This window comes from Mobula birostris, chromosome 1, assembly GCF_030028105.1.
Source record: "Mobula birostris isolate sMobBir1 chromosome 1, sMobBir1.hap1, whole genome shotgun sequence".
Lineage (NCBI taxonomy): Eukaryota > Metazoa > Chordata > Chondrichthyes > Myliobatiformes > Myliobatidae > Mobula > Mobula birostris.
Genome location: NC_092370.1, coordinates 58,440,057 through 58,452,511, shown reverse-complemented (window position 1 = coordinate 58,452,511; position 12,455 = coordinate 58,440,057). Strand labels below are relative to the sequence as shown.

General features: G+C 38.3%; 1 protein-coding gene across 10 annotated transcripts in view; it reads left to right on the top strand.

Annotated features, from left to right (window-relative positions):
• trappc9 (trafficking protein particle complex subunit 9) overlaps positions 1-12,455 on the top strand; it is a 711,836-nt gene that overhangs the window by 426,596 nt on the left and 272,785 nt on the right. The window contains exon 22 of one of the 10 annotated variants that reach the window (XM_072255636.1): positions 3,217-3,449. The exons of the other annotated variants lie outside the window; for them this stretch is intronic. Within the exon in view, the coding sequence (XP_072111737.1) occupies positions 3,217-3,302 (86 nt within the window). The 3' untranslated portion in view covers positions 3,303-3,449. Of the gene's footprint in view, positions 1-3,216; positions 3,450-12,455 lie in introns of those variants that run through there. 10 annotated transcript variants of the gene reach the window in all.

Below are 12,455 nucleotides of genomic sequence, written 5' to 3'. Positions count from 1 at the left end.
GATGATATTACCAATAACATTAGTAAGTAGAGTCAATGTTGTAAAAATGAATATATTTCCTAGATTACAGTATTTGTTTCAAACATTACCAATACAATTGCCACAGAAATTTTTTCAAGAGTTAAATAAATGTGTGAGAAAATTTCTTTGGAAAGGTAAAATGTCAAGAATATCATTGGAAAAATTGACATGTAAATTTGGGTTAGGAGGGTTACAACTTCCAAACTTTAAAAACTATTATAAAGCAAATCAACTTAGATTTATTGCATCTTTCTTCGATGATCGAAAACCAGCATGGATTAAAATAGAACTAGACAAGATAGGAGAAAATAGACCTGAAGATTTTATATATAAATGGGAATCTAAATCCATACGGGAAAAGAAAGAATCTCCTATATTAACACATTTGATTGATCTATGGAATAAGATAAATGTTGATAATGAAACACAGAAATCTCTATTAGCAAGGAGACCTTCGTTCCAAAACAGACTTATTCCTTTTAAAATGGACAATCAACTTTTATATAATTGGTACCAAAAAGGGATTAAATTTATAGGAGATTGTTTTGAACGAGGTATATTGATGTCATTTGAACAATTAAAGGATAAATATAAAATATCTAATAATACTTTCTTTTGTTACTTTCAATTAAGGGCTTACTTAAAAGGTAAGCTGGGTCAAACAATGTTTTTGCCAAAACCTAATGAAATTGAAATTTTAATTCAAAAAGGGAAAATTAAAAAATTTATTTCTTGTATGTATAATTTGATTCAAGAACAGACAATTAAACAAGGAACCCATAAGTCAAATCAAAAATGGGAAACAGATCTGAATATTAATATTGATGAAACAAATTGGTCAAGACTTTGTCTTGACAGTATGACAAATACAATAAATGTTCGACTTAGATTAGTACAATATAATTTTTTACACCAATTATATATTACACCGCAAAAAATAAATAGATTAAGTTCAAATCTATCTGATAAATGTTTTCGGTGTAATCAAGAAATTGGTACTTTTTTACATTCTACTTGGTCTTGTTTTAAAATTCAACCCTTTTGGATAAATTTAAGAATCTTATTGGAACAAATTACTGGAACTCAACTTCCACATAACCCTGTATTATTTTTATTAGGTGATATTGAAGGGATAAAACCGAAACTTAAATTGAATAAATATCAGAAAGAATTTATAAAAATTGCATTGGCAGTAGCTAAGAAGACTGTAGCAGTTACTTGGAAATTTGATTCGTATTTAAGTATGGATCATTGGAATAATGAAATGGCTAGTTCTATTCCACTCGAAAAAATTACTTATAATTTAAGAGATAAATATGTAACATTTTTAAATATTTGGCGCCCTTATTTACAAAAGATAGGATGGCATATTTGAGTGCTCCGATAAAGACTTCGGTCACTTGGGGAAAGTAATGAATAATTATACTAAATTTATTTTGAATCCCATGGAGCATGTGGAAACCTTCCAACACCCAGGCCGTTCTTTTCTTTTTTTTTCTCTTTCTTTCTTTTTAGGTAGGACTATATATGGGGGGGGGGAGAGGGGGGAGGGTAGATTCTATCTTTTCATGTATTCTTTTTGAAAATTCAATAAAAATTATATTACAAAAAAAAATTCTATGAATATTTTTAAGGTAGAAGTTATTACATTCTTAAGAGGCAAGAGGTTGAATTACCATCAGGTGTTGATGGGAATGCAGAATTAAGATATCAGTCAGATTAGCTATGATCTTGAATTATGAAATGGTCTCAAAGGGCTGAATCGTTTACTCCAGTTCCAAATTCATATGCTTGTGTGTTTACTGATGTAGAAGTTTGTAGAAACTAACAATACAAATGTTTTCTAGATAATTGTGATCAGTGAACAGAGATCATATTTAAATAAGAAGCAGGAGAATTGATTGAAGTATTCAAGACGATGAAATGTGACGTAAAAAGCTACTTCTGCAGGTTGATGAACTCTATTTATTAGGCATAATTTTAGAATTAAAGTTAGCTCATTGAAGCATGAGGGCTGAATGCATTCTCCCTTCCCCCAGCGTACAAATCAGATGTGAAACATGTGCAGTATTGTCTTTCAAAGATCTTGGATTTAGCCTGATTTAATTATTTTAGCACTGAGATCAGAAGGTTTTCATTAGATGAGCTACTTTCTGAAAACAAACATTAGTACATCCAATGTCATCTTGTTCAGTTTAAATTGTGCCAACTGGTTTTAGCTGATTCCATCATTTCCAACAATCTGTGTTTTCAAAGTCAATTTCAAAAACCCATAAAATTGCACTGCTCATCATCCCAATCCAATGCACTAAGCCTATATCTAAAACTTAATGGACAGTAATCATTTTTGCCTCATTTATTGTGACTTCACCAGAAACAATATAGCCACCTTGAGATGAAAGGATTAAAATGGTAACTAACTTTCTAGATGTCCTCAACACATCAATGTAATCTCCGTTGTTATTGAAGAGTTATATTAAAATTATATTGAAGAATTGGTGTAGTATAGACCCAGACTTGTTGGCTTTGACACCAGAAACGTAAGGTATATTAGGGTTGATCCAAGGTCAGTTAAACCTCATGATGTTGTCTCAAATGAGACAGTATGCAGTCTGAGTAATCGGGTATTAATGAGCTGGAGAGTAATTGTTATCAAGTCTTTTCGAGGAATACCTTGTGCACCATCTCAGCTTTCACATAAAAAAAATCAGTTCTTTTGTAAAACAGACTATGCGATTATACACAGTAATGTGGAATGTTAATATAAAACACAACTTATACGCATGGGCTTTAATACAAATGGAATAAATGTAGGAAGCTTAGATAATATATATATAATAGAATCTGGTTGCAGTAGAGTTCTTTTCTTAGAAAGTACTGTAGAAGATGGATGGGTGCATAACTTCAAATTATCTTCATCAAAGCCAGTTGTGAGTCCACTTAGCAATTTTGGCAAATTCCACTGGTGATCTACTTCATTTAAAGGTATTGACTGTTGCTGCTCATTTTATATAATTCTACATTTAGCAAATGCACAATTTTCGGGTTGCAGTACCTTTTTAATAATAAAACTACAGAATCCAGAGTCAAATTTTTGGCTCACTACTGCATTTATAGGAAGCAACTTCTGTTTTACACTGGATTGGTTGATAAATTTGCATCAGGGTTCTTGACCCAATGTATTTGTTTATTTAGAGATACAGCATGGAACAGGCCCATCTGGCCCTTTGAGCTGTGCCGCCAACAACCCACTGATTTCACCCTTGCCAAATATGGGATAATTTATACTGACCAATTAACCTAGTTGGACTGGGAGGAAACCAGAGCACCTGGAGAATACCCAGGCGCACATGGGAACGGACTAGAAACTTGCCTACAGAGGACAGCAGAATTAAAATTGGAACTCTGAAGCCCTGAGCGGTAATAATGTTGTGCTATCTGCATTGTTACTGTGGTGCCCCAACTCCCTTGCTGTATAGCTCTTCATTTGTCTCTTACTGAAGCTTATTGGAGGGGCATATCCTCAGATGTTGGGAGCTTGCAGAAGTACAAGATGTAAAGGGAATTGAGATTATGCTTCAGTTCTGTAAGTTTTCTCCAACTACATTATCAAATTGGCTAAAATAATTGTTATTTTAGGAATTCTATATTCTACTTTTGCTCTAGGTTTCCAACATTTACAGTTTTTAATTTTCATTTATTAGATCAAATACGAATATGAATGTTGTTGTTTTGTTAAAAAGGAAATAATATATTTTTCTGCACTCATTGTAAGATAATAAATTTCATAATTGTTTTAAAACACAAATTTAAAATTTGCCAAATATGTCTTTATTATTTAAACTGAACTTTAGGGTATCTCTGGTACTTTAATTTCTGCTTAAATTTTCAGATAACTATGTCAGGTATTTTGAAGATGTAATTGGGAAATTTTTCTACATCTTTTTTGTCATTGAGATGTAATTCTAAGAAAGATGTTAACTTAATGATTGCTGGTTGGGGAGATTTTTTAAAAGATGTCTTCTATGACCTATCCATTTTTCTGATTTTTTTTACATCTAGCCTTGAATCCAGACCTTGGAAAAATCAAAAACTGCTTTTGATGGATGTTAATGCTAGAAATTGAACATTTTTGGAACTGAATGACTAAGTCAGAGCAGCTATCCCCCAATTGTCATGGTATTATATTTAAAAGTGTTCTTCTATTCACTGCTGCCTCAAATCTTTCATGTTTCCCACATCTTTCATTCTTATAGCCTTATTGTTCACAGTTGTTAATTTTGTTAAGCACTGTCTTGGGTTCTCTCAATTCATTATATTTACTGTCAATGGAGTGAGAGAAACAAAATTAGTTTGTACTGGTTTCAGCAGCAGGGTATATGTGAAAAAGCAACATTTTATTAACAGCTTGACTTGACTGTATAAAGTAAATTGTACATGGTTGAAAATGCTGTGTGTCTGTGGGTATCAAAGAAAATCTTGGATTTAAATTGCATATTTCACAACCTCTTTATGTTCCAATGGACGTGTATCCAGTTGAGAATCTGTAAAGTGTTGTCACTGAAAGTGTGATAGTTTAAACCAGACAATGTGCTATCACGCAATATTGTCTCTAAATTCTTTGGTAGATAGGTTTTGTAGGAGGATTGGCATTGATTTATCCTCAGAGCCAAACATACATTTCAAATTATATTGTTATATAAAATCAAATTCAGTAATTCTCACAAAAGTAGCTAAACCTCTCTAAGCATTTTCTTTAATTGGATCTCTGCTTTGCTAATTGTGATTAACTGTCTGTTGTTCTTTGGTTTGATCTCTGTATTATTTTGCTCAGAGAGATTTCCATGATACTGCTCTTATTTTCAGTGTCTCAACCTGACATTTTTACATTTGAAATGGTCACTTTGTTGTTTTGTTTATCAGTGTTAAGTTAAGATTGATGGAACTGGCACCTGTAAAGTATCTGCAAGGTATGAATTCTGTAACATTTTCTCCTTTCCACGATAGTTGTCTTTCACTTATTGAACTCACAATATTTCAGTTTTTCAATGAATGATTAGAGATGCATTCCACCGATGTGCTCTGCAAAAGAAACTTACCTACAACTTAAGTTATACCTGAATCAGAGCCTTAAACTTCTGCAGGTACTCAGCAGCTCACAATCCATATGAATGGCTTGAATGAAGACATTGACAGTCTTACGGCTAAATTTGCTGATGTACAATGGTAGGAGTAGAAGTTGTAATAAAGGGAGCAAAAGGAGGCAACCAGTGTGTACAGATAAGTGAGTGAGTAAAGATTAGGCAAATAGAGCAAAATCATCCGAGTGACTAAAAAGTGATGCCTGTCATTAATCCATTATTTTCCTCACAATCTCATGGCTCACTTTACATTTGGTGCTTGCCTATTCTTGTTTCAATATAAAATACATTATTTCTATTTATACTTCCTGAAGATACTGAAGATTTATACTTTCTTAAGTTACCAGCATGGGTGGAGCATTGGTTGATTGGCAGAAAGCAGAGAGTGGGAATAAAGGGATCCTATTCTGGCTGGCTGCCGGTTACCAGTGGACTTCCACAGGGGTCGGTGTTGGGACCGCAGCTTTTTACGATGTATATCAATGATTTGGACTATGGGATTAATGGATTTGTGGCTAAATTTGCCGATGATACAAAGATAGGTGGAGGAGCAGGTAGTGTTGAGGAAACAGAGAGCCTGCAGAGAGACTTAGATATTTCCTATGGGAGGGGAGTCTAGGACAAGGGGGCACGACTTCAGGATTGAAGAATGTCCATTTAGAACAGAGATGTGGAAAAATTACTTTAGTCGAGAGTAGTAAATCTGTGGAATTTGTTGCCACAAGCGGCTGTGGAGGCCAAGTCATTGAGTGCATATAAGGCAGAGATAGATGGGTTCTCGATTAGCCAGGGCATCAAAAGGTATGGGGAGAAGGCAGGGGAGTTGGGATGACTGGAAGAATTGGATCAGCCATGATTGAATGGTGGAGCAGACTCGATGGGCTGAATGGCTTACTTCTGCTCCCCTGTCTTATGGTCTTGTATCCTATGACATTGAAAAGCCTGGTCCTATTATTCAGACATCTACAGGCACTAGCATGTACTTTGTGTACTTGTCAACATCCATGAATATCAGCTTTAACTCCAGAATTTTCTAAAGCAATATTCTGGGTGTCAGTATCTCTAAGATTCTAACCTGGTCCCAACATATTGATGCAGCTATAAAGAAGGCAAGACAGCATCAGGAGTTTGAGGAGATTAGGTTTGTCACCCAAGCAATTCAAAAAGTTCTACAGATGTACCATGGAGAATATTCTGACCAGCTGCATCACCGTCTGGTTTGGCAGGGGGAGGCTACTGCGCAGGATCATAGCAAGCTGCAGAGAGATGTAAAATTAGTCAGCTCCATCATGGGTACTAACCTCTATAGTATCTAAGATATCTTTAAGGAGCAGTGCCTCAGAAAAGAGGCTTCCATCATCAAGGAGCTGCACTACCTAGGACATGCCCTCTTCTCATTGTTACCATCAGGAAGGAGGTACAAAAGCCAGGAAGCACACACTCAAAGATTCAGGAGCAACTTCTTTAACAGGGCCCCTGAAGAAGTCTTTCCTCTCTGTCCCAAAATGTGGTCTGGGCCATAGTAAGGGGGCAGAAGGAGGTGTTGGTGTGCATTGAATGAGGTGGCGTGTAGGTCAACAGGAACCCAAGAGTGCTGTACGCCATGATGGGAGGTAGGAATAGATGCAAAGTAATTGAGTTTACTGAGGAGGGCAGAACGTTGCTGACCAGGCGGTCATGGTGTCAGGAATAAAATCACCTGGTAGTCGTAACAGTTGCCTGCATACCAACTCGGCCATGGATGATTGTAGGTCCTCCATTGGATCCATTTTGAGCCCCTGTAGGAACCACAAGAGACAATAATGTCAACACTCATCCGTCAGGGAAGCCCTCAGAACAGCCTTTAAGGAGCGCTGAAACTGCTCACACAAGCCGTTGGACTGTGGGTGATACACCATGGTGAAATGTAGCCTAACGTTGAGGTTCTAGGTCATTGCAACCTGGAGTTCTGATGTGAATTGGGAACCACAAACGGAGGAAGTATTAGATGGGGTGCCAAATCGAGCTATCCATGTTCTGATGAACATCTGAGTCATGTCTGTGGCCGTCATTGATGCTAGAGGGACAACCTTGGGCCACCTGGTGCTACAGTCCAGCATGGTAAGGAGGTGTGTGAAACTGCAGGAGAGGTAGGAGTGACAACCAGGTCAATGTTGACATGGTCAAACCATCACATAGGGATCTCAAAAGGTGCCAATGGTGCCTGAACATAACAATTAATTTCTGCCCACCGGCATTCAACACAGGTTGTACTCCTAGCGTGCATGTCCTTTCTAAGATCGTGCCACACAAACTTTAGTGGAACCAGTTTCTGTGAGGTCTTCTGGTGCAGATGCAAGGGGCCATGGGTGGAGTCAAAAACAGCCAGCTGCCAGTTTGCAGTCACTGTGGGGTGAGGGCAACCAGTTGAAATGTCACACAGGAGAGAAACCCCAGCATCCCCAAACTTAATGTCAGCCAACCACAGGCCTCTTAAAGTGAACCCCAACTCAATGATGTGGTTGTGAATTATGCATGTGGTTCCACCCCTTACATTATCCTACAGTACTACAAAAGGACACATTGAGGGCACAATGCCAAGCTCCCTGATGAGTTTATAAATATCTGAGGAATCAAGTACAAAGTACCACCAGTCCCTCAACTCAGCATGACAGAGCATCAAGATTCTTTAATGTCATTCCAGTACACAAGTGTAAAGGAGAATGAAATAATTCTCACTACAGATCCAATACCTCACAAAAAACTCACGAAGACGAGGAATGCAATATGAGTAAAAAAAGCTTCACAGTAAATATAAATACGTAAGACGGCTTATATACATTGATTGTATGTCCATAAAGTGGTGCTAGGCATAGAGGTGTCTGTATATAAGGTGACTCTGACAGGAAATGATAAAGTAGTGGTGGTTTGTGTTGTGGGGGAGGGAAGTTAGTGGGTGAAGGTGTTGATCAGCTTTACTACTTGGGGGAAAGTAACTGTTTTTGAGTCTGGTGGTCCCACTGTGAATATTTCATAGCCTCCTCCATGATGGGAATGGGACAAACAGACCATGAGCAGGGTGGGTGGGATCCTTCTTGATGCTGCTGGCCCTTTTCCAGTACCTTTCTGTATATATGTCCTTGATGGCGGGTAGGCTAAAGCTGGTGATGTATTGGGCAGTTTTGATTACACGTTGCAGGGCCTTCCCGTCTGTTGCAGTGTAGTTTCAATATCATGCAGTGATGCAGCTTGTAAAGATGCTTTCTACTGCACATCTGTAGAATAACATGAGTAAAGATGTATGTATTCCATCTGTCTTCAGCCTCAGAAAGTGGAGGCTTTGGTGAGCTTTCCTGGTTATGTATGTTGTGTTCTGGGATCATAAGAAATGTGCATTCCAGGAGCTTGAAATTGCTTGCAGTTTCTACTGCTGTGCTGCTGATGGAAAGACGGGTGTGAGTGGTCTGAGTTCTTCTGAAGCTGATAATCATCTTTTTTGCCTTGTTGACATTGAGGGAAAGGTTATTTGCCTGGCACCAGGCCTTGAGCTTCTCCACTTCCTCTCTGTTGGCTATCTCATCATTGTTGGTGATGAGTCCCACAATTTCAGCCCTGGACCTGTAATGGGTGGAACAATAGCTTGGATTCATTTACATTAAATATTCAGTGCAATTGTGATTTGAGTTGCAATACACTAGTGTTGAAGACCCACAAAAAATAGCATGCCCCCAGTTCTTTTTGGCACTGGTGGCAAAAGTTCACTGCATGTCAGCCCATTATCAAGCTATCCAAGAGACTTGGAGCAGTCACTAAACCAATAAATAAATTTGATGACAAAGTTACAGAAAAGGGGCTTACTTTGGCAGGCCTCCTCGTGTCTGGGCACATTTTTGGAAATTAATAAAGCAAGATACTATCATAATTAATGGGAGTTAATGAGGTTTAATGCATTGTCAGCAGTGTCATTTTGGAGTGACATAATGGTATTCCCCTTCAGATGCTTCTTGTACATTGGCATCAATACCTGAAATGTATGTTCGCAATTGAAGCTTCAGGGCAGGAAATTCCTTCACTACTTTCAGGAAAATAAAGGTTTTCCTCCTTGCAGAAAAAAAGCAGTTTATAAAAGAATACATAAAATACTGTGTTTTGAAATGTAATAAACAAAGCACATAAAATTTTATTTTTCTTATACTGAATTATTTCTTTATCAACTGTTTTTTCAGTAATAAAACATTTTAACTTCAACATCTTTTATTCTAAGCCTCACCACTAAGTTGGGAGAGTGCTACCTTACTTTCAAGAGTTGCTGCCACCTGTTTGTATAATTATAAATGAAAGGAATACTTTCATTGTATTTTAGAGAAACATTTCTCCATTTGAGTTACATTATTACTAGCAGTTATAGTCAGAACACATTTAAGATCATTTTTTATCACTTTTGCAATATTGTGTCCAGTGGATTGCTTTATTGAATGGTTTCAACAGTTTTGATTGTCAGCGTGATCAGCATATCAAAAATGACGTGGAACAAGTTGTAATTCTGAATTAATCAAACATTACTTAACAATGCCATGTCAATAGTTTATTTTCTGTTCTACCAAATTACTCACATGACTTCAACAGCATTACAAACATTGAGCCTCCACAACAGCTTCCCACCTGGCTGCAAATTCAGGACCATAACCAACATTTTCTAAACAATGTGACAATAAATGGCTATTCAATATACACATCTTCCACCTATTGAAAGAGCTAACTACTACTACTACTACAACAACGTCGACTCAGGCCTAGGGGACCGGCGTTGGGCACGATGATGGACTCTCCACTTCTCCCTCTCCCTCATCAGTGTGTTCAGTTCATCTACATTAGCCGCGTCGCTGTCTTTGAGGAGCGTGTTGACCATAGTCTTGGGAGGGCGCCCAGGGTTCATTCTCCCATGCTTGGGCTCCCATATAATGACTAGGCTGGCAGGTAGCTCAGGGTGGTGAAGACAGTGCCCCGCTAGTTGCAGTCTTCTCACCTCAATTTTAGTGGTGAGCATCAGTAGGTCGTTATAGAGCTCGAAGTTCGTCATGTGCTGTTGCCAACGCACGTCAAAAGCCATCTGGAGCATTTGTGTATAGCAACCATCTAGAGACTTTCGCATAGTTTTGGTGAGTGTTCACATCTCGCATCCGTACATGAGAATGGGCTCTATGACTGGCGTGAAGTTCCCTTTTTTAAGTCTTTTGGTCAGATTCGACTTCCAGATTTCCTTCATGTCGTTCATAGCCCTCCACACCAATGCCTTCTGTATCTTTATGTCCTTCTCTGAACTCCTACTCACACCATTAACAACTTTTAGGCTAATAGTCTGCTGAAGGGTCCAATGGTTCATGTTTCTCCTTCTAGAGTAACAGTAGCTTACACATTTTTTGATATCCCTAACTGCATCTGTGATGTTTAAAATGCGAACAAACTGAGTACTTGACCAGCCTGGTAGCACAGCAGTTAGTGTCACTGTCTCACAGCTCCAGGGGTTCAGATTCAACCCAAGTTTTGGTTCTTGCCCCCATAGTTTGCATATTCTCCACACATTATTAAAAGTGAATTACTTACAATGTTTGAGTATCCAACAACATGTTGAGTAGTGACCATGAGCAGCCTCTTAGCTCTTAATTTTGGTGCACTATCTATCATCTTCCCCTGTACTCATTCACTTAAAGTGCAAGTAAATTTAGTGTTAATTAACAGCAGAAACTCGATCTGTGAGGCTATGTCCACACTACGCTGGATAACTTTGAAAACGCCGGTTTCAAGTAAAAACGATAGGCATCCACACTAAGCGTTTTTCAAAATATCTCTGTCCACATTAGACGGATATTTGGGCGAATCTCCTCCTACTGGGCATGCGCAGGACACACAGAAAACAGATGAAGAGGAAACGGTATACTTAGTGCGCGTTTGTCCAGTTACAGAGTAGAAAAACTAAAAAGGAATTGCTCTTGGCTTTCGGGCAGGAGGACTTAAAAAACTAAAAAAAAACAAATACTGGAGCGTATGGAGGCAACTGACAGGGAGTTCATGGACAGTATGACCCGGCTGACGACGAACATTGAAAAACTGACTAACTCTGTTGCATTAATAAAGCACCTTGTTAAATGTATAAAACATGTCTGCATCAGTGTTATCTTGTATTTCCATACAATGTTACATTAGGCTGTTACACATCTATTGTCAGAGAAGTACTTGCATAAATAGGTAAACTACCTTCATACAAGCAAGGACAGAAAACAGGGCAAAGTGAGAATACTTTTTTTTTCAGTAAGCTATGGGTCAAAGTATTTGGTGAGTACATTTCTAACTGTTCTGGCTTCAGTCTCGTTGCCGGCTGTTCTGAAATTGTCAGGTTCTGCAAAGCGCAGAAATGGGCTAAAAAATGGCAGATGGAGTTTAATACTGACAAGTGTGAAGTATTGCACATTGGAAGGACAAACCAACGTAGAACATACAGGGTTAATGGTAAGGCACTGAGGAGTGCAGTGGAACAGAGGGATCTGGGAATACAGATACAAAATTCCCTAAAAGTGGCGTCACAGGTAGATAGAGTCGTAAAGAGAGCTTTTGGTACATTGGCCTTTATTAATCAAAGTATTGAGTATAAGAGCTGGAATGTTATGATGAGGTTGTATAAGGCATTGGTGAGGCCGAATCTGGAGTATTGTGTTCAGTTTTGGTCACCAAATTACCGGAAGGATATAAATGAGATTGAAAGAGTGCAGAGAAGGTTTACAAGGATGTTGCCGGGATTTGAGAAACTCAGTTACAGAGAAAGGTTGAATAGGTTGGGACTTTATTCCCTGGAGCGTAGAAGAATGAGGGGAGATTTGATAGAGGTATATAAAATTATGATGGGTATAGATAGAGTGAATGCAAGCAGGCTTTTTCCACTGAGGCAAGGGGAGAAAAAAACCAGAGGACATGGGTTTAGGGTGAGGGGGGAAAAGTTTAAAGGGAACATTAGAGGGGGCTTCTTCACACAGAGAGTGGTGGGAGTGTGGAATGAGCTGCCAGATGAGGTGGTAAATGCGGGTTCTTTTTTAACATTTAAGAATAAATTGGACAGGTACATGGATGGGAGGTGTATGGAGGGATATGGTCCGTGTGCAGGTCAGTGGGACTAAGCAGAAAATGGTTTGGCACAGCCAAGAAGGGCCAAAAGGCCTGTTTCTGTGCTGTAGTTTCTATGGTTTCTATCGCTGTGATGATTGTATGCTCTAGTATCAATTGTTTGGCGACAATAAAGTAGTAATAATAATAAGAAGAAAA